Here is a 25,288-nt window from a genome sequence, read left to right as displayed (position 1 = left end):
AAAAAAAAAAAAAAAAAAAAAAAAAAAAAAAAAAAAAAAAAAAAAAAAAAAAAAAAAGGAAACCCAACAGAGGAGCGGCCGTTGCCTGGGTAACCTGGAACGTCAGGTGTAAAAGAGAAGAGCCGTTTAGTTTAGTCGAGGCGAGGGTTAGTGCCGCAGATAGTCCTGTTACACAGTGAGGGCTTGAGTCATGGATAACTGTGATTTGGAGAAGCTCTCTATCTCTGCTGGGAAGCTCCATCCACCTTTCTCCCCTCGGGTGACTGACTACAGAGTGACGGTGGAGAGCAGCGTCCGCAAAGTGACTCTGGACCTGAGCACCAGTGATTGCGAAGCATCCTACAGCATTGTGAGTGTCCGCTCTGAACAGACCTGCGCCAAAGTGCATTTTGGTCTTTCTTTCTCGAAGACAGTTGTTTCCATTTGAGTTTGAGCCTTGTTGTGTCTGCAGCTGTCTGGTGACCGCTCCAGCTCTGTCAACCTGGAGGATGGGCTCAACAGAGTGGACATCGAAGTGGTTGCCGAGGACGGGACGACGAAGAGATACAGTGTGGAAATCAGCAAGTTGTCAGCAAAGATCGCAGAGCTCACCGACCTGGCTCTGGACGGGGATATTCCTCTTTCCCCTCCTTTTACTCCCAAAGGCCATGAATACAGCAGTGAGTTAGAAGCTTTATTATTCTCATCAAAGCTGTTACTGTGTGTCCCTTGGTGACCATTTCTGTGCTCACATTCACAGATAAAATAACTTAGAATTAGTTTAGTATTATTATTATTATTATTATTATTATTATTATTTTTATTATTATTATTATTATGTTTCTATTTTACCATATTTATAAAAGTGAAACTAACCGGCCTGTGTTTTCCCTGCAGGTTTTGTCCCCTTTTACTGCAGTGCAGTCACACTTCTGACCAAGGTTCCAGACAGCCTGATAAAAGTCGCAGTAAACGGGAAGAGCGGCTGCCAGCCTGTGCCGCTGCATTTTGGAGACACCCTGGTGGAGGTCTCTGTCTGCTCAGCAGATGGCACTGTTTCACAGGTACGGAGCATCTTTGGGTATCAAACGTCAGATGTGCAGTTCTTATACTGATTTAAACATATATATGTGTGTCTTTAAGCTGTTGCAGTTACCTCGTTGCCCCCTAAATTAAATAAAATTTAAAAAAATCTGTTAAGTTTTAAAGGCTCCATCGCTCCCCATCAGTAATGAAGAAGACAGGCGCTGCATTTCAGGAGTGTTGCTCGCAGGGCGGTTCAAGTTTCCTGAGGTTCTGGCGCGTTTCTCATTAAATAACGGCCATGTGGCTTGTGCAGGTGTACACGGTGCTGGTGACGCGGGGGCTGATTCCCGTGGCTGTGACCTTCAGTGAAGGGAAGCAGCAGCTGGACTATGAATGCCCCGTTTCCCTCAGCGCTCTGTACAGGCCCACGTCTGTCCACCACAGGTGAGGCCTGGCTCAGACACGTGTTTGGGAGAAATGTCGACACAACTGTGCTGAATTCATTCAGGACTTTTCACCAACAAGCACCTCGCGTTTTGTCAACGCGTAAATAACTACTCTGATAAAGTAATTCTAGTCATTTTAAAGCGGCCGGGTTTTGTTTAAACTGGTTGTACGTTTGCTTGAGCTTCCTTTTTCTTTGCTCCAAAGCTTCATGCAGCTAAGAAGAAAACAACCAAAGCAGGTCTATGTGTCTGCTTTTCATCTTCCAACCCTCAAATAGTCCTAGCTGAGACACCAATGGCTGAAGAGAACAAATATGGCTAAAGTGTGACTGAACAGAAAACACAATGAACCTGAAGCACGGTTGTGTCTCTTTGATTCATTTTTTGACTATTTTTATGTTTTTAAAACACATTGTTTCGGTCAGAAATCAGCTTAAAACAATGGCCTTTCAACAATATGCTTGGAGACATGACAACTTACAAATTACGTGAATTTTATAAAAAAGAAATTAATTCATTGGAGATTTTCTTTAAGTCCTACAGGGTCAAAATCTTACATGCAGGCTACAACATACATTGCAAAAAAAAAAAAAAAAAAAAAAAAAACACAAGAAAATTTGAGTTAAGAGGAGCTTGACAGGCCTTTTAGTTCCTCTTAAATCTTTACACATTTGTAAGCAAAATGCATTTCTGCCTTAAGCGGCAGCGTTAGGGATGCTGATGGATCACAAAGAATCTGTCAAATCCTCTCTCCCTGTACAAGACAGCATATTCTACTTTTGACTCTTGTTTTTTGTTTTTATTTATTGAAGGAAACATGAAGAAACAATAATACACGCAGGAAATTTGATCATTTAACAAACAGATACATCTGTAGTGTCTTGGAAGAGCCGTGCCTGCTGGCATGAACGTTCAGGCTGAAGCTGCGTTAAGGTCTGCTCCCACATTCTGGACGTAGTCTCTCATAACCCCCCCCCCCCCCAAACTCCTTTGCAGGGATGAGCACTACATCCCTGCAAAGGGTAGACTGCAGCCCCAAAGTGAGATATGGGATTGTCAATAGTTGCAGAATCTCATTTTTATGTCGCTCTGCATAGAGATTTCCTCCAGTGATGGCGTGCCTTGTTCCCCCCCCCCCCCCCCCCCCCCCCTCTCCACATCATTTCAATGCCTCCACCAGAAGCTGTTTTACTTTGATAAAGAGGATTTACACAGTTTTCCGTGAGCCAAACCCACACACACAGCTCAATTGTTGGACCCACAGACGGAGCAGACAGGCCTTTCAATGACAGAATATTTATTATTTAGTAATAAATAGCAGGCTTTTTTTGAGGGAGTCAAACAATTTAAAAGAACTCTACCAACTGTAGAAAGAGGACTGACTAAATATCCAGCTAGAGTTAGACCAGGAGCTTGTTTAGGGCTACACAAAGCAACTTGGCTACAGAACATCTTATCAGATACAGGAGCGGGTGGATGGGAATATTTGAGCCAGCAAAGATTCAAGAAAAAATCTTTAATTTATTCAAATCTCGTTAAAAGAAATACTTGAAGTAATAAGACTTGTTCAAATAAATGGCATCTATGCCTTAGACAAGTGTATGGAAACTGTAACTAACCCCCCCCCCCCACACACACACACACACACACACACACACACTCTCTCTCTCTCTCTCTAAAGCAAATTCTAAGTACATAAAGGTGATTGTCGTGCCGTTTTCCAGTAACCCAAAGAGCACCTTCTCACGGCCTTACATCGAGATGCTGGCCCGCCGATCAAAGCTCGACCCACTCAGCGGGTGTCCACTGGGAGATGGCTGGAAGGTCTCTGAACTGGACCTTGATAAGGAGATGTCAGCAGCTCCGGTCCGCTGTTTCTTTCATTACCGAGGTAAAAATCGGAGCCTCCAAAATCCAGAAAAAAAAAGCTTTGTTCATTCAGATGGCATTTCTTAGCCGAGTTGAAGATCCATCGACCCATGTTCCATTTCAAACTAAACCGTTTAATAAATAATACAGAACTGACTGTCACTTCTCGGATCCTTAAAGATTCATGCACTTATTCCACCCTAGAGAGTGGCTTTACCCATTACAGGTGCTTGAATAACAGCAGTGTTAATATGCTGGGCGCTCTCTAGCCAACTTCTCGTCTTGACCCAAGCCGTGATATCACGTAACATGCTGGTACGGTAGACAAAGATTACGTTGCTTTAATGGAAGGTATATCATTACTTAACTAAACGCGTCCTACCCGGCCACCACGGGGGATATGCCCTCATTTCTTTTATCCAGGTGAGGATTTCCCTTTCATAAAGCCGTTTAATTTGTCTTGCATTGCCACATTTTCCATCTGCCGCTGTAGTGGTGTTAGCTACATCTTTCAGTATGTGTGGTTTTATGTTTTTGTTATTTTTTTCCTTTTTCTTTTTTAAATAGGATGTGAGAGCGTGATGCCACTATCAGAGCTGGGGCCGCACAGCCTGGACTGTCCACACAAACCCACGGGGGACCTGGATACAAAGGTCAAGATAAAAGATGGAGCAGAGCTCAGCAGCGCCGCAGTCATGAGCTGCTGTCAGACCTCCATCTCTGGGTCTTACTATTAATAAAAGCCATGTCTGTTTTTTTTAGGATGTGACACAGACCGGGTGGTACAAGGAGCACTTTGAAACATCTGGAGGCCTGGAGATAGAGACGAAGCACGTCTGTAAGGTAATCATCTCCTGCTTTCTGTTTGCGCTCCGCATATTTTACAGAAAGGAATCATTTACTTCATCTGTCAACTGGTTCCAAACTGGGAGGAAAAACTGACAGGGCGTCACAGTGTGTTTTTTTATGTATATGCTTACCACATACATATGACATATAACCAAAGTTATGAGCTCAGTTGTCTTTACACACACATCCATTAATCCATAGGGTCTAATTTGACGTTGGTCCACCTTTTTGCAGTTAAAGGAGCTTCAGCTATTCTAAAAAAAAAGGCTTTCCTTGAGGTTCAGGGTTTGATTGTCGGATGTTCTGACTGTTCTTCCGTTTGGGAGGTCAGACACTGATGTGGGACAGGAAGGCCCGGCTCGCAGCATCCGTTTAAATTCATCTTGGTGCTCCGTAATGTTAGAGTCTGTGCAGTCCAGTCCAGTTTTTTTTCTTCTCCAAAACAAACTTGTTCAATCCTGTCGTTATGGAGCGTGCTTGGTGCCCTGATTCTCAGTCAGGCTGGAACATGAAGGAGAAAGCCCCTACTCTCTTAAACGTCTGTCGCTGTGGCGACCCTCTGAGGGAAAAAAAACGAAAGACGAGGGAGAAGACTTCTCCCCTGAAACCAAGAGTAGAGCTGTTTGTCCACAGAGCCCAGCTCCATGTTTAGTAGAGGCCAAACACAGCATAGTAGAACCGGAGTAGTATTAGTATTTTCAACTGTTAATGCCTGGATCTTTTAGTAGAAACAACACGACCCAGACTCACTTTATGATGTCCACCTGTCAATGGACCCAGACCATGTAGGTCTACAGCAGAACATGGTGAAACCAGCAAACCTGTACAGGTTCTTCTGAACGTTAAACTCCATCAGCCAGTCTAAACTTTAATAAAAACAAAGATTCAAATAAAACATGCTGAATGGCAAAAGAAAAAAGGCTCATTTGCTTCTTTTACTCCTCTTCCTCCTGGATAAATCTCTCACACCAGCTGTGAAGCACAGTAATGGGGGCATTGTGATTTGGGCTTGGTTAGATTTAGAGTAATAGATTTAACCATGAACTCCTTTAAAAAAAAGTCTCTACAGTGGAAGCAGAAGTTGGCTCAAAGCAACAGATTAGAGGCTCCAGGCACAGCAGCCAGTCTCCAACAGAATGTGCAGAAGAGTGTTACAGCGGCCTAGTCAAAGTCCAGCCCTCAGACTAATTGGAAATGGTGCAGGTGGACCTCAAGGGAGCGCTGAAACACTAAATGTCCTCATAGTGTGCGCCTGAGAGAATGATAAATTCATGCAGAAAAGGGCTACTTCCAGGATATAGGCTAGGTTAGATTTCTTCCACCGTCACTGTATCCTAACCTGTTTCACCACATTCTCAGTATCCACATGCTGGATCATAGTCGCCATCATCAGTTCCTCTGCTTTGCTTTTTTTTTTCTTCCTAAAGGTGCGTAACTGGGAGAAAAGACTCCAACTGACAGGAGAGGAGGACAGCGTGGATAAACTGTGCGCCCTGGCTGAAGAGCATCTGAACCACTACAGCAAACACCTTCCACAGCGCGGTACGTTTCCATCCACACCGGCTAAGAAGGCACACGGAGACACCGCTCTTCACCGCCGCTCGCCGACACTGAGCTTTGGAGACCTGCCTTGTTGCTGCACTGCAAAAACAGAACTAAAAATAAGTAAAATGTTCCTAAAATCGGTGTATTTGTCCTTGATTTGATCATGTAAATAAGATAATCTGTCAATGGAATACGATTCTTGCACTTAATATGGGAACAACTCATCTCCATCATCTTATTTCAGTGCAGGATGTCTAATGAACTTATTTTAGGGTCAAAATACTTATTCCATTGGCAGATAATCTTATTTACCTGCTCAAATCTAGGACAAATACACTAACTTTAACAATATTTTATTTATTTTAGGATCCGTTTTTGCAGTGTGTCCTTACTGTTCATGGTGGCAGATAGACCTTTGGTCTAGCCTTGTTTGTATTATTACTTGCAGTTGTTTTAAACATTTAATTATTGCTCTGCCCCTCTATGTAGGGGTTTATGGGGAGTTTGTGCTCCTGTCAGAAAGAGATCAGCTTTTCTGCCCAGCAACAGGGTCAGTGTGTCGTAAACTCTGTTGTAAATACAAAGGTGGAGAATTTGAGGTGGTGGCGGGTGTTGATCTGTGGCAGGTATATTCAACAAGTTAGAATATTATCAAAAGGTTCATTTGTTTCAGCAACTCAATTAATTAAGCAAAGTCCATTATATAGATTCATCAATAGCAGACTGATGTTTATTTCTGTTAATACCAGTGAGGTTTCTGCTTACATATAATAAAAACACGACATTTAAGATGAAAATATAACATCCAACCAATAAGAAATACATTTCTCACACAGAAATGTGGGCTCATAAAGGTTGTTATTTTCAAAAAGTACTTTAATTCTGTCAAACGAGCCTCATTGGATCCCATATTTTAAGTCATTGAATGCAACTTTAGAGACTCAATCAGACTTCTCTGAACATTTTATCTGTTAAACCCAGCTCTTCCTCTTTTTCTCCAGCAATGAATTAAAATGCAATAAATATGAAATAAAGCCTTTTCCAGTACAAAGTTTATTTGCCACTTTTATTAGAAAAACTGGTTTAGTGGTTTAATCTGGTCTTGATACAAGAGAAAACTGCAGAAATAAGGAATTTCTGCGTTAGCGGCTGGGTTCACCCTTGCGCTCTTGTTCGTGCCTTGGCCTCCGACTTGGCCTCTCTTCTCGGCTGCAGCTATTAAAAAATACATGTAAATGGGCCCATTTGTGGTCGCCTCCTCTGTCTGATGTGCCAGGCACTCAAGTTACTGCTCGGGTTCCTTTTTTTTTTCTTTTCGCCAGCTATGGGTGCCTGGTTAATTGCTTGATGACTCACAGAAGTGACATTTTAGACTGATCCCAGACGACCGAATGGGAGTCACTGAAACTGAACACAGAAATAACACCAGATCCAGAGACAGAGAGAGAGACAGAGCTCTTAAACCATAAACAGGGGCTTTGTGTTGTAAGAGGCTGAGTGGCTCAGAGAGATGCTCAGTTTAACCTCGTGGGTCGTATTGCTGCAAAACAAAAAAGACTGTGTCATGCTGCCTAAACACAGACTAAATATGCGACGTTAAAATGCGTTCATTCATTGTAGTTTTGCTCCACCAGCTAGGAGTTTATATGCTGTGTTCCCAAATATTTTCCATGCCTAGAAATTACAAACCCGGATTGATGTAAATTATTAATCCTCTCTCTCATACGATTCCATCAGCCAACCACTGAACTGCTATTTTATCTGACAGTAAAGTAAAAAATAACGTCAGCTTAAGGAGATATAGGTGAAGCATGGTGGCGGGAGTATCATGCTTTGGGGATGCGTTTCTTCACCAGGAGCTGATGACAGGGCTGGGCTTGATGGGGTGATGGGTGGAGCTGTATGCAGAGGAGGCTGCAGAAATCTTCTTACTGGGGCAGAGGTTTACCTTCCTGCAGAACTGCGACCCTAAACATTCAGCCAGAGCTATGGGGTAATTGTTTGGATCGCAGCGTGTGCTTGTGTTAGAATGGTCCAGTCAAAGTCCACTTTTTAAATCCAATCTCCATCTAATTGGACTCAGCTTAAGCTATTAGGAACAGGCAAAAAGTGCCGTCTAGATCTGCCTAACCTGGAAGAGACATACCCCAGATGACAATTGGTCGTATTGACTCAGCGGTGCTGAATATAAATGTATGCCACACATTATCTGTATAATCTGACCCAGTCTGTGTAATCTGATTGAATTTGACTTCGGAAAGTGCCTTGAGATGACATGTTTCATTAATTGGTGCTATATAAATAAAATTTAATTGAATTGAATTTCTATTTGAAAAGCAAGTAACTTTTAACTTCCGCTAAGCAGTTCTGCGCTACCGTTATGTGCGGCTAATAAATAAATAAAATACATCGCGCTTGTGATTTTTTTGACAGCTGATGTGTGAGTAACCGGCACAATGCACATCCGTGTCTGTTGTCCCGCTTTCTGCAGGGGAGCGGCTGAAGTCTGAGAATGTGGAGTCTCTACTACTCAGCCTGGAGCAGGCGGCTGCTTATTATGCCTCCGCTGTGGCCCTCAGTCCCAGAAAGGCCAGGCTCCACTTCCTGCTGGGGCTGGTTTTGGAGGAGCAGCACAACGCCATGGAGATTTACGGCCTTCAGAGAAAGGTGCTTTTTGGAAGGCTTTATTCAGCTTCATAAATAGCTAAGAAACATAATTTTTTTTTTTATAATATTAAAATCTAGTCCATTCGTGCCTGGGTAAAACCTTAGTATTAATGCACATTTACACAAAACCTGTTTCAATTATGGAAAGAAGTGTCCTTATGTTGAACTGCAGGTTAAAGGACCACGGTTCCAGTTGTTTTATGAAGCTTGATGTCGCCGAATTACATAATGGCAGGAAAACGTTGTCGTTGTTTGCTCTCCTTTCATTTCATCTTCTCTAGGCTGATAAGGACGATCCAGAACTGAGTGACGCCAAGTCATCGGCCCATCAAGATGACATCCTGGCCGTGTGCGAGCTGCACGGCTTCCATGGCACGCCCACTGTGGAGAACCAGCTGCAGGCCTTGGATAAGGAGTACCACCTGCTGAAAGAACAAGGCCAGTCCCACAAAGCAGACTACGTGCAGACCCTTTACCTCTGGCTGTCCAAGAATGCCGGCAAGGTAACTCTGTTTCACTTTACCCTTCTCATAAACCACTGCTGCCAGTTGCTAGCATACTACTGAGCATTAAAAAGAACAAAATACGGAAAATACTGATGAACACAGATGCAAATTTAAGCAGTTATCTTGAGTCTCAGGATGTTAACACTCCCGATCTTATGGGAACAGAAATGCTTTTTGAGTTTTTACAGATTTGCCAGAGTATATAGACATCCTACGCCTTTGCTTTCGTACTGATTCTATTTTTTTTTTAGTCTACACATTCAAGTTAATTTTTGTAGCTGCAGAATTAGTCTTACAGCACCTCCTCCAAGCAGATTTAACTACACAGCATTCTTTTTGTTGATGTTTTAACTATTTTACCTGATGACTTCTTTCCAAAACGACCAGTTCATTAATGGTTTTTTGTGCAAATGACCTTCTCTAACTTTATTTCTTTGTTTGTGTAAATGGCGCCTGATGAGTGACTTGGGAGATGTGCTGTTTCAGGATCGCAGCGCAGTGATGCAGGACGAGGAGAGCTACAGATACCGGGCCCTCACCAAGTACCTGGACGCCTGGTCCCTGAGTCCGGACAGCTGGGAGTTCAGCCTCCACGCAGGAAGACTTCTGCTGCTCCAGGGGAGAAGCAGGGAAGCTCTGCAGCACGTCCAGACGGGGCTGGCGCTGCGGCCCCTGCACCCCGCGCTCAGGTCAGCTCTCACAAGTCCCGCTGAAGCCGTGGCGCTAATGGCTGTAACTGACGGGATATCCACGGAGCTGAGAGGTTTTTGTGTAGAGCTGGGTTGCAGCTCGTAGTTAGTCAGCGATTTCCCTCTGGGATTATTAAAGTATATCTGATTCTGATTGAAACGATACAGAAGGATAGCGTCCGCTCATGAAAGAATCTAAAGGTTAGAGTATAGCTGATGTTTTCTGTCAATGAAGGCTGTGCAATATTAGAAGAACAGGAAATTCCAACATCATTATTAAATATAGCAACAACTATGGGTTTCAATTAACCCACATTTCCCTCCCTTCTTTCTTTCTTTTCATCGTGGCGATGACCCCATTGGTCTCCTTGAGATTTAACATCTGGTTTACTTGCCTAAAAGTGTGATTACAATATCGGACACGCCTGGACTGCATATTGCCACGGTGGCTCAATGTATTTTGCAGGTTTAGTGTCAACGCAACGTCCGCTGACAGCTTTCAGAACGCAGCACCTTGCAAAGCTGTAAGCACTGGTATTCACTAAAAAATTGCACATTTCCAGGCTTGTCGCTCCAGGTCGGTTCCCTTCTGGGAGTTCCAAAAAAAAGTAAAAAAAACAAAGCAACTGGACTTTTTTCCGTGGTTGAAGACGTTTCGCTTCCTCTCCAGGAAGCTTTCTCAATTCAAAAAGTCTGGAGTAATGTGGAGTACTAAGCTTTATACCATTGGCAAACAAAGGCCTTATAATGGCTTAGACAACATGCAAATTTAACAGAAACAGGTCCACCCCTTAATAATGGGCGGCCGTTAAAGCCATTAAGCCAGCAGATTGGACTGAAACTGGTCCACTCCTCTGTAACGAGGAGTCGTTAGGGTTGTTGTTGGCCTGGCTTAAAGGAACGATGTTTTGATCACTCATATGAAGGTGAGAACTGAGGTGATGATTGGCCACACAGCATGATGCTGCCGCTACCACCCTTCACTAATGTCCTTGAATAAATCTCGCCCCTTACCGTAACGCTGCCCTCTGTAAACCATGCAAGGGCCGGGGTATGAATTCTTGTGCAAAGCACCACATCTAAAGTATCGCTTTGCTTTGATGTGCTATTTCTTTCTTTTTATTTTCCTCCCGCAGATTCTTCACAGGCCTGGCTCTGCTGCAGCAGGAGCAGAAAGCCTGCGAGGGCACAGAGAAGGAGGCCGCGCTATTCTTGCATCAGGGACTGGAGCACTTTGTCAGCCAACGCTGTAGCAAGAGGTTTGCTAAGTGTGTGTTTTGTTTGAGTGCGTGGCGGAGGTGGATGCGTTCAGTGAGAGAGGGAAAGTGTGAGGTCATGGCAGCATGTGTAATGGATCAGGATGTTCTGTTCAGGCCTGCAGAGGGGAGAAGAGGAAGTTGTTGTTTTCCTCTCGCAGTCACTGGCTTTTTTTTGGATTCTGCAAGAGTAGAAATGTGAGGTGTTGTTTGCAAATTGCACGCGTACTCCTCGTTTCATGACTTCCCCTGCAGTCGGGTGCAGCAGGACCCGTCGGACCCTCTGTGCGGCCTGGACGCACAGTTTCTGCGAGGGCTCCTCACCCTGGGGCGGCTGCAGCAGAAGACCGTGTTGGCTGAGAGGTCCATGACTCCTGAACAGGTGTATCACATGTGGGTCCCATCTGGAGCTGTTCAGCAACACACACACAGCGAGGCCTGTGCCTTGCTGAAGCATTCATACCACATTATGTCACATGGCAACCACAAACTTTAGGTTGTTTATGGGATTTTATATTATAGGTGAACTTAAAGTAGTGGATGATTGTAAAGTGGGGATAAATACATTGGTTTAGTTCCTCTTTAATACAAAAAACCCCCAAAAAAGTGTAGCGTGCATATCTATTCAGACCTCGATTTCCCATGATTCCCCTAAATAAAATGCACTACCACCTTTGTGTAATTTACCCTCAGGATGAACACATTTGTTCTGTGAAGGCCTCGTAGGTTTGTTAGAGTTGGTGGTGGCAGCATTATGGTGTGGGGATGCTTTTCTTCAGCAAGGACAGAGGAACTGGTCACAGTGATGGGAAAACTGGAGGAGTGAAATGTTGGCCAATCCAGGAAGAGAACCTCTTAGAGGCCGCTAAAGACTTGCACAGAGTTCCTCCATCGAGAGTTTCGTCGCCCTGAAATAAAGGTATAGGTGATGATATTTTTCGGATTTGAGTTCCGGGGGGGGGGGGGACTGCCTTATCTATTGGGTTTCACACATGCCAATCTTTGTGAGGTGCTTGCGTAATGTGAGCGCGGCCAATGTGTGTGCTCCTTCCTTCTAGTGTTTATGTATCCAATGAGCTCCGGTTTCTAACGTTCATTGTAAACATTAAAAAGGGCTGAGAGTCGCAAGAAGCGAACTGTCTTACAAGTTCATGAGAAGAAGAGGAAGGCCTCAGTAGAAAGAAATGAGACCAGATTGTGTTTGGGAGATTCTTTCACACGATCCCCCTGAGGAGCGGAACAACAGATAAGAAGGTCTTGAGCATGCGCAGTTATTCAAAGAGTGAATTCTTACATTTCCGTAAAAATAGTTCACTGTACCTTTTTAAGATTTTTCAAGAAACAAAGCCCGGAAATTTAGTCTTTAGACTTGCAATGCTGTTACTGGAGAAAAGACGCCGCTACTGCAGTGAAGGGTGGTTCTGCAGTTTTGTCTAGAGGGAGTCTGAAATCAAATGCACGCCAGACTTTTCTGATTTAAATCTGTAAAAAAGCTGAAAATGATAAATCCGTTTTCTTCCTCTTTATAATTATACTCCACTTTGTTTTGGTCTGATACATAAAAATCCCTGAAAAAATTAATTAACGAGTCAGGCTGAAAAATAACAAAACCTGAAAAAAGATAAGAATTACCTTTATTGTCCCAAAATGGAGAAATTCGAGCATGACAATGGCAGAAACATATATATATATATATATATATATATATATATATATATATATATATTTTTTTTTTTTATATATATATACTAGATTAGTATGAATAATAAGCCAATTAAAAGTTACGTTCAAAACAAGAATGAACTTAGGCTAAAATGTGGCGCAATTAATAACAACAAGGCACTTTCAGATAACAAGGTCATATTCAAGGTAAATAGAGGGAAGACAGCAGCAGATTCAAAGAGCAATGGGAGAAAACTATGCAACGAACACTAAATAAGAAACACTTACTTATATGTGTATGCAAATATAAAGACAAGCCGAATGTCTTTTGCTCTCCTTGTGCTGCGTTACTTCAGTGTGGCAGTGCTGGCTGCCCAGAGTGTGAGTCAGTGTGTGTGTCAGAGCGAGGCGAGCAGGCAGCTGGAGTGGGTGCTGCTGGATGCTCACTTTGCCCTCCTGCAGAGACTGGTCCAGCAGGGCGAACGGAGGACCGAGGCGCCCGTCGACAGGCAGTCCCTGGTGGCAAAAAGGTGCCAGGCCCTCGTGGCTCTCATCCGTCTGACCACCATCTCTCCTTGCCAGGAGCTGCTGGACATGCAGGAGAGAGTAAGAAGGTTTTTTTTTTCATGCTAGTTGGAGCTATGTTTTTTTTTTTTTTGACATTTTGAAGATTGGTGAATGGATGGTGAATGGTCTCAAGAGGTCAGACATGTAATTTCTGGCGGTGTAAATCAGCAGCTTTGTAACAATACGATCTTATAGCGATTTATGTAGATGACGATGCGATGTTTGTTGATATCACAAAGTCTGTTACGATTTTAGATCAATGCGATCGATACGATGCAATATCATCTGCCCATCTACTATTATTTACGTTGATATCAACTCACAGAAAAATATATGATTTGCCCATTTTATTTCTAAGTTGTTACATGTATCAGGCATTTAAATAAAAAACAGCATCATTCAAATAATAATAATGATGATAGATTACCTGCTCAATATAGTTTCATGCCTGATTTTTAAAACAAAGGCGTATCTTAAAAATGATGATATGGATTGATATCTTCCTGTTATATTCATGTAATTAGATCGTTAGTCATTCAACCGATATATTGATGTGGATCGATGTGTTCCTACACGCCTAGTAATTTCCTCTAACCCTACACAGACGTGCCAGCTGGCCGTAGTTGCGTCTCCGCGGGACAGCCGTGCTCTGTGTCACCTTGGCGTGGCCCAGTTGGCCCAATATGACAACAACCCAAACTCAGACGGGTCAGAGGAAGTCCTGAGCAACGCCCGCCTCAGCTTCCAGGCCAGCATCGAGCTGGAAGACAAAGCCCAGAGCGGAGACCCACCCGAACAGCTGAGCAGTGAGTCGCCGCTTTCCAACCTTAGGATAAATAAATCAGAGAGACGAGGGAGTCTGAGATTCCAGTTAGCTTGGTGTCAGCTTGTGATGTCTGCTAAACATCCTCACTTTGTTACTTACACTTGCTTCAGCTCAAGGTCACTGTCCCGTTTCCCCAGAACAAAAGTGGTGGCAGGAGCATCTGGAGGCTGTGAACAAGAAGGAAGCCACACATCTCGGCTCTCAGCCAAGCCAAGCTCCGAGTAGCAGCAGCAGCAGCACGGCAAAAAGGGGCGCCAAGCAGGGCAGAGGAGGTCCAGTTCAGGGACGGGCCTCCGTGTCCAAACCCACCCCGGGCGTCGCCGCAGCCCCCGTCAGAGGAGGGAAGGCGGCTCAGCCTCCGGCTAAAGCCCTCGCGGTCAAGTAAATGTAGACACCATGTTACCGATTGGAGAGTTCTCTCTGGTTGGTTGTGGATGTTTCTGGTGTGCAGCTACAGGCAGCCCTGCTAAAGACGTTTGAAACGCATTATAACCGTCTCCCACTGTGGCATGGAGCATAGGTCCGTTTCTTTCAGCTTCTCCTTAAAACAGCGAATAAAACTCACGGTTATTTGGCCAACCAGGCGCAGTGAGCAGACTGAAAGGATCGCTGTAGGAGAAACAGCAGTAAAAAGTGGTGACCCAGGGTAACAAAGTTCTCATGGCAACCGTTACATGCTATCTGCATGCCAAGGGTCGAGGAGACAACATACATGTCAACTCTTCTGAGACATTTAATGTTTTTCAGACGATCAATCACTCGAGGCGTACATGGCACACACACAAAAAATGCTGAAAGTGTGGAAAAACACATCGTGCCCGCTGTTAAGTCTGGTGGGGAATCTGGGATGCTGTGGGCCTCTTTCTATTCCAGTCGTGTGCTTACATGGCTGCATTGGCTCTCTAATATACAGACATCGCCTAAAACTGGGTCAATATTTGGTCTTTCAACACAATAATTATCCAAAACATGTGGCTACATCAACACAGAAATGGTTCACCAGACACAAAAGCAACCTTTTTCAATAATAACCTCAGTCACCAGATCTAAATCCCAGAGAAAGCCTGTGAGCAGAAACCTAAGACAGGACCCAGGACTCTGGTCCGTCTAGAATACTAACCAGACCCTCTCTCCATGCGCTCCAACCTTGTCAAATGTTATTGGTTAACTAATATCCAACAGGCGAAGGGGGCCTGTGCCAATTATTAATCGCAGGGATGCCAATAAATATGTCACAGGTGATTTAGCAAGTTAATGGTTGGATTTTTTCTCATTTCTTCAGTGTCAGATTATATTAATGCGATAAAAGATAAAAATCTTTTAAGGCTGCCTTCACACCTTTAGCAGGGATGGCAATAGGTGTGAAGAGTCTTTTTTTATTATAGATCCATCATTATTCTTAAACTAGGACTCTGCAAAATCCATCTTTCCGTGTCCTCCTATTGGTTGTCTGCAAACCCGGAACGGTTCAAGGTTGCATCAATTTCACAGGCCCTTGAAAAAGTTTGATTTCACACAGTCAAAAAAAAAAAAGAAAAACCTGTACCCTCTCACTGAAGATAGCAGTTTATTGTGTGTGAATACAGTCTTTATAAAAGGGAGGGGGAAAAACTAGCAGGAAGATTATTATTTTTTTTTTGCTTTTTGACTTGCATTACACTTTTTGTCCTGTAGGGGGAGACCTGGTGCAGCCGCTAAACCTGATAAAACAGCTTCACCTAAAACAGCTTCACCTGGCAGCAACAGTGCTAAATCCAAGCTCCCTGCTAACAAGTCTGAACAGCAATGTAGTCCCAAGGCTGTGGTGACTGCAAAGGGTAAGTAAGCCTAGTCAAGTTAAACTCCTTCTTCTCCGTATAGAAAAAAAAGGTTTATAAAAATCACCTAAGGGAAGTCCACACCAAATTGATAATAAAAAGTATTTTTTTGGTTTTTAAATATTTATTGCATACTATTTCATCTGAAAAACATACTGATACTGTCACCGATTTCAAGCAGCAACTAACGAAAGGCATTTTAAACCATGATTTGACTTTAAACGACCGTTTTGGATGCAGTTACTCTAACTCTAACTTTTTTAGTAGTTTTTGTCCCGGTGAAACCTATAGCGTGTAACTCGGCGTCCTGATGTGTGTAGTCCCCTCAGTAGGAAACAGAGGCAGCGCGTCAGGCCCGCTGAACAGCAGGTCTCATGTATCACGGCTGGGTCTGGCACGGGCCCTCTCACGCTGCGCGGGCACCCAGGACCAGGCAAAGCAGCTCTACCAAGAGGTCATCGCCATGGCGCCAGGGGTCAGTTGTCACCTGAAGTGTTTGTTTTGGGCATTCCCTCGAAGCTTTAGCAGGTCATCTATCTGGTTTTGAGATAAGAACGTGCGATTACATTACAACCCCACCCAACAGTGTCATTCCAGGGTCGAGGTTACTAAACACGTTGAGTGTAGAAAACTCAACTTTACAGAGTTCTCAGTCCTTTATATTCATTTTAAAATACCAAATACTGAGGCACAACAAGATTTTATGGTGCATATTCCTACATGGGGGTAAGATTTAATTATGCAGACTTCAAAATCAAACTGTATGGAGGGAAAGAAAAGAGACAAGTGAGGAAAGAAGGAACAACACAACAAAAGGTAGGTAAGTAAGAAGCACGCAAGGAAAGGAAGCAAGGACGAAGCCAAAAAGGATTTAAGGAAGGTGGACACAAGAAAGGAAGGCAGCAAATAGAGGAATTGGGTTAGAAAGAAGGAAGGACACAAAGAAGGAGAGAAGTAAGAAATGAGCACACACAGAAGGACGGAGGCCGGGGAGGTACAAAAACAGACAAAAAAAACGAAAGAAGGAATTCAGTTTCAACTCATTCATCCATTTTATGAACCTACTTAGTCTATTTAAATAGCACCAATTCACAACTACCATTTCAGGGCATTTTACAAATACATAAAAATCCAATTAATATACAAAAATGTTTAATATATTCAAGCAAATCTTAAAGACAGATTCAGTCAATCCCATACCTTCAAATTCTATTATGGCATTTAAACCATTCAGTATAATTCAGTTTGTTAAGTTGTCTATCCCGGAAAAGTTGCACCAAGTTACTGACTTTGCAGCAATCCCTCGTCCTGAAGGGGCATTTGATAGAAGGACCCTGATTTACTGGAAGGAAACCTCCAGCAGAACCTGGCTCAGTGTGCACGGCCATCTGCCGCAACTGCCTGGGGGGGGTTTGAGGAGGCCGAGCATACACAGAAAAGCATAGGGGAGCTGGTCGACTATGTAGAGGAGATGAAGCTCTGAGCTGGTTGTAAAACATAAAGGATAAAACAATGCACAGAGTTAGTAGGAGCAATAACTCCTTTGTTTGCTTCAGTCTAGAGATAGAATGGGTTAAAAGAAAGACAGAGCCAAGGGCATCGTCTCTAGAAAGAGAACATGAAGCAGCAATAGTTCAGCCAATGGTTCCCTCCTGGAAGGTGCCAAAGCTAGACAGAATGGAAAGATGTAACTTCTAGTAAGACAAAAACACAGAGAACCTACAATTATTAGCAGATTAACAGCCGATAATGAACATTTGTAAAGAATGTAGCAGAGGGAAAGTGGTCGTCATGCCTTCCTGCAGCCTAAGCCAACAGAAGCGCATAGCTACAGAGATAGCTCAGGATGACCTAAGCCACAGGAATTATAGGGCTGGTCTTAAAAGTAGACGGGGTGTCTGCCTCACGGACCAAAACTGGGAGCTGGTTCCACAGGAGAGGAGCCTGATAGCTAAAGGATCTGCCTCCCATTCTACTTTTAGAGACTCTAGGAACCACCAGCAGAGTTAGACAGAAGAAAGGAAGGAAAGGAAGGACATGATGGAAGGAGAAAGGAAGGAGAGAAGGAAATGTGGAAACTTTAGACAAAAGGACGGGGGAGAAAGTCTATACATTTTTTCCGCTATTTATCCAGACCTGGAAACTACTGAAACTCATTTTCCGACTTTTCCTGACTACGCAGGAACCCTGCAGAGGGAAAAAACTCCAGTGTCAGTAATTACCCTGGTTTTGTCTGGATCACAAAATGACAATTCATTCATAAAATACATTTTATCCAAAGCTGCCAGTAAGCGGCTGTGTGCAACACACAAAAAAAAGAACTTCCAGAGGCTAAAGGCTAGAGCAAAAAAAAAACAACAAAAAACAAACAAGATAATTTCTAAATAATAGAAAAAGCTAAACGGGCGTTCATTTTGCATGACAGATCCACGACGCATACACCGAGCTGGTGCAGCTGCTGGAGCCCTCTGACCCCCGGGCTGCGGTGGACGTGTACTGCAAGTTCCCTCTGAAGCCCGTGGCCGAGCAGAGCTTCGACGACGCCTTCGTCAGCGGGGAGATTATCCGCCTGCTGATGTCCCAGGAGCAGTACGACCACCCACACCTGGGCCCCAGCCTGGTGGCGTACGGCAAAGTCATGGGGCTAAGTAATTATTATTATTATTATTATATTCATCAAAACTACATGCACCGCCTAGTTAATTAGACCTGAAAGAAATCTGAAGCAGTGCTTTGGTAATTGTAGCTTATGCACGGTGCCCTACAGAGATATTCATAGACCCTGACCTTTTTCACATTTTGTCACGCTGCAGCCGCAAACCTCATCGTATTTCATTTTATTGGCCAGAACACAAAGTAGCGCATCATCGAAAAGCGGAAAGAAAGCGGTGCTTCGTGCATCCACGTGAACGCCAAAATGCATTATTTTCCTTCTAGTTTACAATATTTAGTGTTGGTTTCTCCTAAAAACGAGTATGGATGGGTTTATGGGGGTACATACTACCGGATGTGAACAGATTCAAAAGGATGTGAATACTGTAACAGGGAGGGTGTGTTTGAATGCGGCGTCTATAAAATGCACGCAGCATTTGTCGTGCATCTAAAATGCTAAAATGAGTTAAAACGCCTGTGGTGACATCAGAGGTAACTAAACGTGTGGCTTTGTTCCCAGGTTGCATAGAGAAATATATCGACGTGTTGGATGAGAAGTCGAAGACCTCGCTGCTGAAGAGCGTCTACGCAAAAATCAACGACAGAGAGGAGGACGACCCGGACCTGCACGACTTCTTCAGATCCAAATGTTGGATGTGACGTGTTTGTGCTGGATTTGTTTCTCAGGTTCTCTCGTCTTGTGCTGTGTTCATAAGGACTGTTGCCTTCATTTAGCTGTGATGCCGTATGTTAGTCGCGTCGGGCAGAAGATACAGAGAAATCTATTTTTTTTTTCTTCAGGAAACACTTTTAATCTATAAACAGTTTGCGACGGAAAAAAATGTCATTTCAGAACGGAAAGCTTTTAACCAAAATACAACCTGTAGAACGCTGCTCAGCATAGCTGCGCCAAAGCAAGGCACCCTCAGACAGAACTCAACCAAGATAATAAAACTTATTCTCCCCGACATGCAGGTGTACAAGTAATTTCTTCACCCTGGAAGATAACGTGGGAAATATTTGGGTGGGTTCCTGTGGACTGCAGGATCATACGCTCAATACATTCTTAAGCTCTTCCTTCAACGGAGAAGACAACTCGACCCAAAACAGGAGTTTTCCCGTTTCACTTGAGGCGAACCAATCGTATCCGACGGTGGCGGATGGAGACGGTTTGCGTCTGGCTGAAGACGGGCCGGAGCTGCGGGCGATCTCTGACGGGCTTTTCCCGTCGCTGGCCTCCGGCTTCGGTTACGCCGAGTTGAGTTTGGTGACGATGAGCACGCGGACAGACTGGTCGAAGCCCGAGCAAACGCACAGGCCCTGCTTGTCGGGGCTCCAGTCCAGGCTGGCGATTGGCTGCGTGGACAGAGTGACGTTCTGTAGGAGGTTGACCGAACCGGCCACGCCCACATCCACTCCATCGGAGTCCTTCTTGCTCCTCTGTGCAGGGTACTCACTGGAAATAAGATAAAAAAAAAATGGGATTATGTAATAACTCACAGGGTCTTGAAAAAAAAATGTACACCTGGTGAACTTTTATTTGACGTTTTTGTGACGTTACAACAACATTTCTTTCTAAATAAAAGTCTGACGGTGCACATTTGTATTGAGCCCCTCAGGGTCAACACTTTTTGCCCGTTCCTCTTGGCATCCTCTTTTAAATCCTTCGCCCTGCTTTAAACTCCACCGCCGTCTGATGTGTTCCCTGGTCTTCATGATGCCGTTTGTTCATTAATGTTGTTAACAAACATTTCAGGCCTTGGCGGGGCGGCTGCATTTACACTGGGATTAAATTACAAACAGGTGGACTCTATTTATCCACTGAGTTCTGAAGGCAGATGGTGGCACCGCATTGCATATTTAAAGATTGCACTGGGTTACAGAGGGAATAAAAATGAAAAACTGTATGTGTGATTTCCTTATCACATAAGGTTCAACACCCTGCAGCTTTTTTTTATTGCTCTGATGTGGGTTAAAAAAGTGAACGGGGTATGAATACATTTGAAAGGGTGTGCAGAGAAGCGGAGGCACAGCTGCCTGTGGAGGTTGAGCTGATGAATCTTTGATGACTTACTACTTCCACAGATGTAGGTTGCCTGCTCCCCCTGCAGTCATGAAGATGTCTCTGTTCTGTGGCAAATGCCTCACCTGCCACACGGTTGATTTGTGAGCCTGAGATAAAAAAAAAAGAAAGATCGGGTACTTCATAAAACAGAATCCAAACAATGGGATCTGATCATGCTGGTTGGGTGGGTGGGGGGGAGGAGGGGTCTCATTTTTATTTCATCAATAAAACCGTTTCAACTAAAATCAAACCAGAAGGTGCTACACATTTTTGATTTTTTTTTTTTTAAATATAATAATCAAAAAATTCTATTTTCTGGGTCTCCTTTCTGATCTGCTATGTTTGCAGATGCTTTCTTGGACCAAGATTTCCTGCTGCAGCCTCCTGACTCCAGACCATAACGTACTGACTGACTGTTCACCCGCGGGCAAATATTTACAAAGCTGAGGCTGCGCATGTCTCTGGCCTTACAGATCCTTGTGGAGATGGCTGTCCAGTGAGTGGCTTTTTCCCACATTTTCCCACCAAAGACCAGCCTTCTCACAAGTCCTGTGTCTACTTTGGCCTGGGACAAAAAGCCACAGAGGATGTTAGACAAACACGACCCCGAAAAAATGCTTCCAGCTGTGAAAAGGCTCAAATCAACAGGCAGCCCTATTGCCTCCTAATCAGGCAACTGGAGGAATAATAATAATATTAATAAGAAGAACAATAATCTTCTGACATTTTTCCTCCCCCAGAAATAGGAGCCAAACGTCTGCGTTTTCCCCCCTCCGCCCTCGATGATCACCTTTTCGGAAACGGAGGCGAAGCCCTTGGTGGGGTGCTGAGTCCTCATGTCGAAGACGTGGAACTTTCCTTCCAGCGAGGTGGCCACTAGTTTGTTCATGTTGATGTCCTTTCTGTCAAACTCCACACAGCATACCTGCTCAGAGCGCACGCAAAAAAAAAAAAGAAATAACATTAAAAGAAAAATCAGGCTCCACTTGACGCGAGTACAAATGGAATAGAGCAATCATCAGTGCATCTAGACTCAAGAGGGAGCGAATAACAGCAGCGGCTGAACAATCAGAGCGGTGCTGCAATTTATATTCAGCATGGCAGCAGATGGGAGCTTTCGGCTCCCTGAGGATTTACGTCTCAGTTCAAATGAAGGTGGGAAGTAACGGTTACAGGTGACGGAAAAGCTGATCTTCCATTTTACCCTGGGGTCGGTACCCGGGACAGCTGAGTTGAGGACGGTAGCCTCTGAGAAAGCTGAGCTTGCTCTACCGCTGAGCAATGCCCGCAGACAATGATTTCTACCCGCACACCTGTAACCGGGTCTGGAATAGAGAAACCCGGGAACTTCAAAGGCACTTCCACAGCATCGCCTTCAACCCTGTTGACAAACTGGTACCGTTCTCAGAGGCTAAGCAATTTTAAAAGAACTACAGGGTCTCCCAAGAACAGTGGTCAAGTATTCAGCCAAAGAAGGTTGTTGATGGCTGCAGAAAACCTGTTGGCAGGCTGCAACCTGCTGGGGAACATTAATCCAAGTAGTAGTGTGTGGACTGGAGAATGAAAATTAAAGCATGAGCACCAGATTCTTGCTTTTAACATTCACTGAAGTTGTTTGTTATATAATCAGTCCATACTAGACCACAAACTGTTCAAGAAAGTTATGAAAAAAACAAACAAATCTAGGAGCTTCATGGTCATGGCGATTGTGTGGAGCTATACTGTTACCTGTGGCATGTCTAAGGTTGAAGTCAGTTTCTGGATGTGGCTGCTAAAAATTATTCCTCATAAGGGAATTTGATATAAATATTTTCTCCTCACCCCGTTTTTAATGTTGGTTTCCCATCGCAGAGACATGTTCCGCAGGTCGAACAGTTTAACGTCGCCGTTGTCATAGCCAGCACACACGCATCGGTCCTGATCATTGAAGGCGTGACCTAAAATGTACATGAGACGCGTCTGTAATCCTCAGAAGATAACTGAAAATACACATAATCATCCAACAAGGTTTCATAGCCCTGTAGCAGTGGTTCTCAAACTGTGGGGTGCTGTGTGAACAACAACGGCCTTGCCTTTTTTTTATTTGTCCAGAAAACACAGGTAAAAAGATCCCTGGAGACATAATAGATAAATGCTGCTATAAGGGATAACGGCAACGTCTGCGGTTTGGTCTGCACCTACAGTCAGTAGCATGAGTAGCAAGGGATTCTGGGTAATCCTCAGAGCAATGGCTTCACTGCACTGATGTACGTCATGTATTGACTGTTTATGTGAGAAAGTTTGAGAACCACTGACCTACACACAGAAACACTTTCAGGTCTTTACTGGACTGTTAGTTTACTAGCAGTGTCACGCTTTATCCTCTGGAGTCTGGTCTATTTCACAGAGCCTTTTTCACACGCAACAAAAAATGTAAAATGTGTTAAAAATATGACCTTTTAATCTTTTTCTTTATACATTTGGAAAAAAAAAACGTGTCATCCATTAAGGATGTTCCTTGTTATAAAATAAATAAACAAACATCTGTAAAAGTGAACATTGTGTTACGTAACCCCTCATATCCCCTTGAACTGTTTTTTTCACGTTACAACCACAAACGTCTGTATGAAATGGACCGAACGCAAAGTGCCGCGTTATGGCGAATCTGAAAAGTGGAGGTGAAGTGCAGGCACCAGTTCTACCTTCTCAGGACAAGACTCTGCTGTCCACCTCCACCTAAAGGACAAAGGACACTCTTTTGACAAAGAAGACAGATGGTTTGAGAAAGGGGTGAAGGAAGCTATCTACATAAAGCGAGAAAAAACAGAGGGGGGGGGGGGGGGGGGGGGGGCTCAGGTCTCAGGTCTCAATTTTCAAAAACGTTCAACACAGCATCAGGTTTGATTCCTGCAAACGATGAGCCTGACAACTCTCCCTTGCTGGGGCGATCGGTTCCAGGTGAATTTACATGTGAAGAATCAAAGCTCCAGTGAGGCCAGCAGGTCCATTAAGCTTGGAACTCCTCTCTACTCCAGACATTTTGAATTGAGAAAGCTTCCTGGATGGGAAGCTAAAATGTCTTCAGCTTCAGATTAGAAGTCCAGTTGTCTTATTTTTCAACCTTTTTTAAATGGATCATAATCTTCACCAAGCTATTAATGCTTACTTGAGTTATGAGTTTTGATGTTTTGTTCCCCCTCCAGAACAGATGGATGAACATCTCACAACAGGCATTACCTATTTATGCCAGATTTGATCTGTATGGGATATTCTAGTTACCAAAGGCAACAGTCCAGCAGTCCCTCCTGGTCTCTCCTTCCACAGGCTCCATGTTGGCCACCGGTAAATCCTTCTGCCTGGGATCCCACACCTTTACGGTACCTGCAGAACGCAGAACACAAAAACCAGATTGGCTTTTTCTCCCATTTTGGAAATTAGCCCCATCTCTGTGCAATTAAGACCTTTTGCACAATGAGAGCACCGTCAAACCTTCCTGTTCTTACCGTCTCGACTTCCTGTGACTATCTCAGGCGCACCGTCGCCAATCCCGAGGCCGCCGACCCCGTCGATGCTGTTCACTATCTCTTTGTGGGCCTTCGTGGCGTACACTGGCACGTCAGGCGCTTCAAGATTCCTGCGGACGTGAGGGAGGGAGACGTGTACTGCATGTGCTACCAGCTCTGACACTGCCTTGATGAAATCACTTTTTCCATGTTTTGCCTCTGATAACACAAAACGGCCCTTTAGAGTTTAAACATCTTCAAATTAGAGCAAATAAAAAAACTAACTGGATATAAATAACCAGACTTTTCACTGAGATTCGCCATACACGTGACTTTAGTGTTTCACTTGGCTGTGCAAGTGTAAACATGCAGATTTAATACCATATATGGAGATTTCCATCAAAATCTCCGGTAGCTATGTGTCTTTGTTGAAGAGAGGAGGCCCCGAACGTCCCGCACTTCAAGGGTTTAGGTTTCTCCACCTGAAACATGGGAAGTAGAAAGATGGCTCAGCTCCACGAATGGGACAAATGAATGAAAAAAAAAAAAGATTTGAGAAACAGCAAAATCGAGAAGCATTTATAAAACAGTTGGATTTAAACCAAATGTCCGGTGCTCTGCAAAACTATTCCTGCAAACCTGCCAAGACATGACAGCCCATCTAAACTGACACAGCTGCAGGTTAACAACGCGCCGAAACATTCATATTACACTAAATATGTGAGTCTTTAGAACCACGGCTCATTAGATCACTTTTTATTAGTAGTTTCTCTCTGCAGATCACAGCAGTCAGACTGCATTGCCTCGTTCCTGCAGACAACGGACATTTCCTGTCCGCGAGCTGCCTGCCAGTAACCATGGATACAGGCGACCAAGACTTTTCTAGAAACCTCGCCTGACATCTCTAGACTAGTCCTTTCACATTAAAAGTTTTCAACCAAAAATAAATAAATAAGTAAATAAATAAATATCCAACCATTCATAAATAAATAAATAAATGAATAAATAGGCCCACAAATGGAACCAGACTACCTCCGTTATGAGCTGAGCCTCTCCGTGTTGTACTTCATAAATTTGGATCACCCCCGTGCCTCTGGCGAAGTTGCCCAGGCAGACAAACTTAGCGCTGCAGGGAATCCATTTGCTGTCAAACACCGTGTAGTTCAGACTCTTCTGGATGTGGGCGATGATCTGGGGCTTGGACAGCGGCGAGGACATCTTCTGAAATATTCCGTTAAAACGACGAGGAGGAACAGGCAACCTATTTTCCAAGCAGATACCTCCACGCCAAAAACAAAATAAAGTGAGGCTCCTCCTTTACGTCAGACCCCCGTTGCTGTCTAAAAACATGCCTGACTACATATTTAGAGATCAAGTGAATATCG

At 43.9% G+C, this 25,288-nt stretch overlaps 2 protein-coding genes across 2 annotated transcripts; one reads left to right on the top strand and one right to left on the bottom strand.

Moving 5' to 3' along the window:
- Positions 1-38: 38 nt before the first annotated feature.
- On the top strand, positions 39-19,324 carry LOC105933327. Its single transcript, XM_012872807.3, has 20 exons — positions 39-349; positions 452-659; positions 877-1,043; positions 1,319-1,449; positions 3,176-3,342; positions 3,888-3,973; positions 4,083-4,163; positions 5,597-5,711; positions 8,206-8,381; positions 8,663-8,884; positions 9,374-9,576; positions 10,713-10,835; positions 11,088-11,225; positions 12,851-13,100; positions 13,666-13,867; positions 14,025-14,268; positions 15,562-15,704; positions 16,025-16,179; positions 18,130-18,352; positions 18,877-19,324. Exons 1-20 carry the CDS (start codon positions 191-193, stop codon positions 19,014-19,016), a joined length of 3,333 nt encoding a protein of 1,110 aa, XP_012728261.2. The 5' UTR covers positions 39-190; the 3' UTR covers positions 19,017-19,324.
- wdr92 (WD repeat domain 92) lies at positions 19,199-25,215 on the bottom strand. The gene is made up of 8 exons (XM_021321618.2): positions 24,936-25,215; positions 24,285-24,385; positions 23,904-24,034; positions 23,680-23,781; positions 22,243-22,358; positions 21,212-21,346; positions 20,431-20,528; positions 19,199-19,812 (listed from the first exon to the last, which is right to left on the bottom strand). The coding sequence occupies exons 1-8, from the start codon at positions 25,119-25,121 to the stop codon at positions 19,605-19,607; spliced, it is 1,077 nt and encodes a 358-aa protein (XP_021177293.1). The 5' UTR covers positions 25,122-25,215; the 3' UTR covers positions 19,199-19,604.
- Between the last annotated feature and the right edge of the window lie 73 nt (positions 25,216-25,288).

Source organism: Fundulus heteroclitus, chromosome 22 (genome assembly GCF_011125445.2).
Source record: "Fundulus heteroclitus isolate FHET01 chromosome 22, MU-UCD_Fhet_4.1, whole genome shotgun sequence".
Taxonomy (NCBI): Eukaryota; Metazoa; Chordata; class Actinopteri; order Cyprinodontiformes; family Fundulidae; genus Fundulus; species Fundulus heteroclitus.
Note: the sequence above shows the minus strand (reverse complement) of the source record. Positions and strands in the feature narration are given on the sequence as shown.

Bases quoted from the DNA above. Each gene is read 5' to 3' on its own strand.
- wdr92 (XM_021321618.2), bottom strand. From the start codon at position 25,121: ATGTCCTCGCCGCTGTCCAAGCCCCAGATCATCGCCCACATCCAGAAG. The intron at 24,035-24,284 runs GTATTAAATCTG...TCACGTCCGCAG, and splicing joins GATGGAAATCTCCATATATG to GAATCTTGAAGCGCCTGACG. The intron at 20,529-21,211 runs GTGATCATCGAG...TTTTTATCTCAG, and splicing joins TCGCCTCCGTTTCCGAAAAG to GCTCACAAATCAACCGTGTG.
- LOC105933327 (XM_012872807.3), top strand. From the start codon at position 191: ATGGATAACTGTGATTTGGAGAAGCTCTCTATCTCTGCTGGGAAGCTC. The intron at 4,164-5,596 runs GTAATCATCTCC...TTCTTCCTAAAG, and splicing joins AGACGAAGCACGTCTGTAAG to GTGCGTAACTGGGAGAAAAG. The intron at 14,269-15,561 runs GTAAATGTAGAC...TTTGTCCTGTAG, and splicing joins GCTAAAGCCCTCGCGGTCAA to GGGGAGACCTGGTGCAGCCG.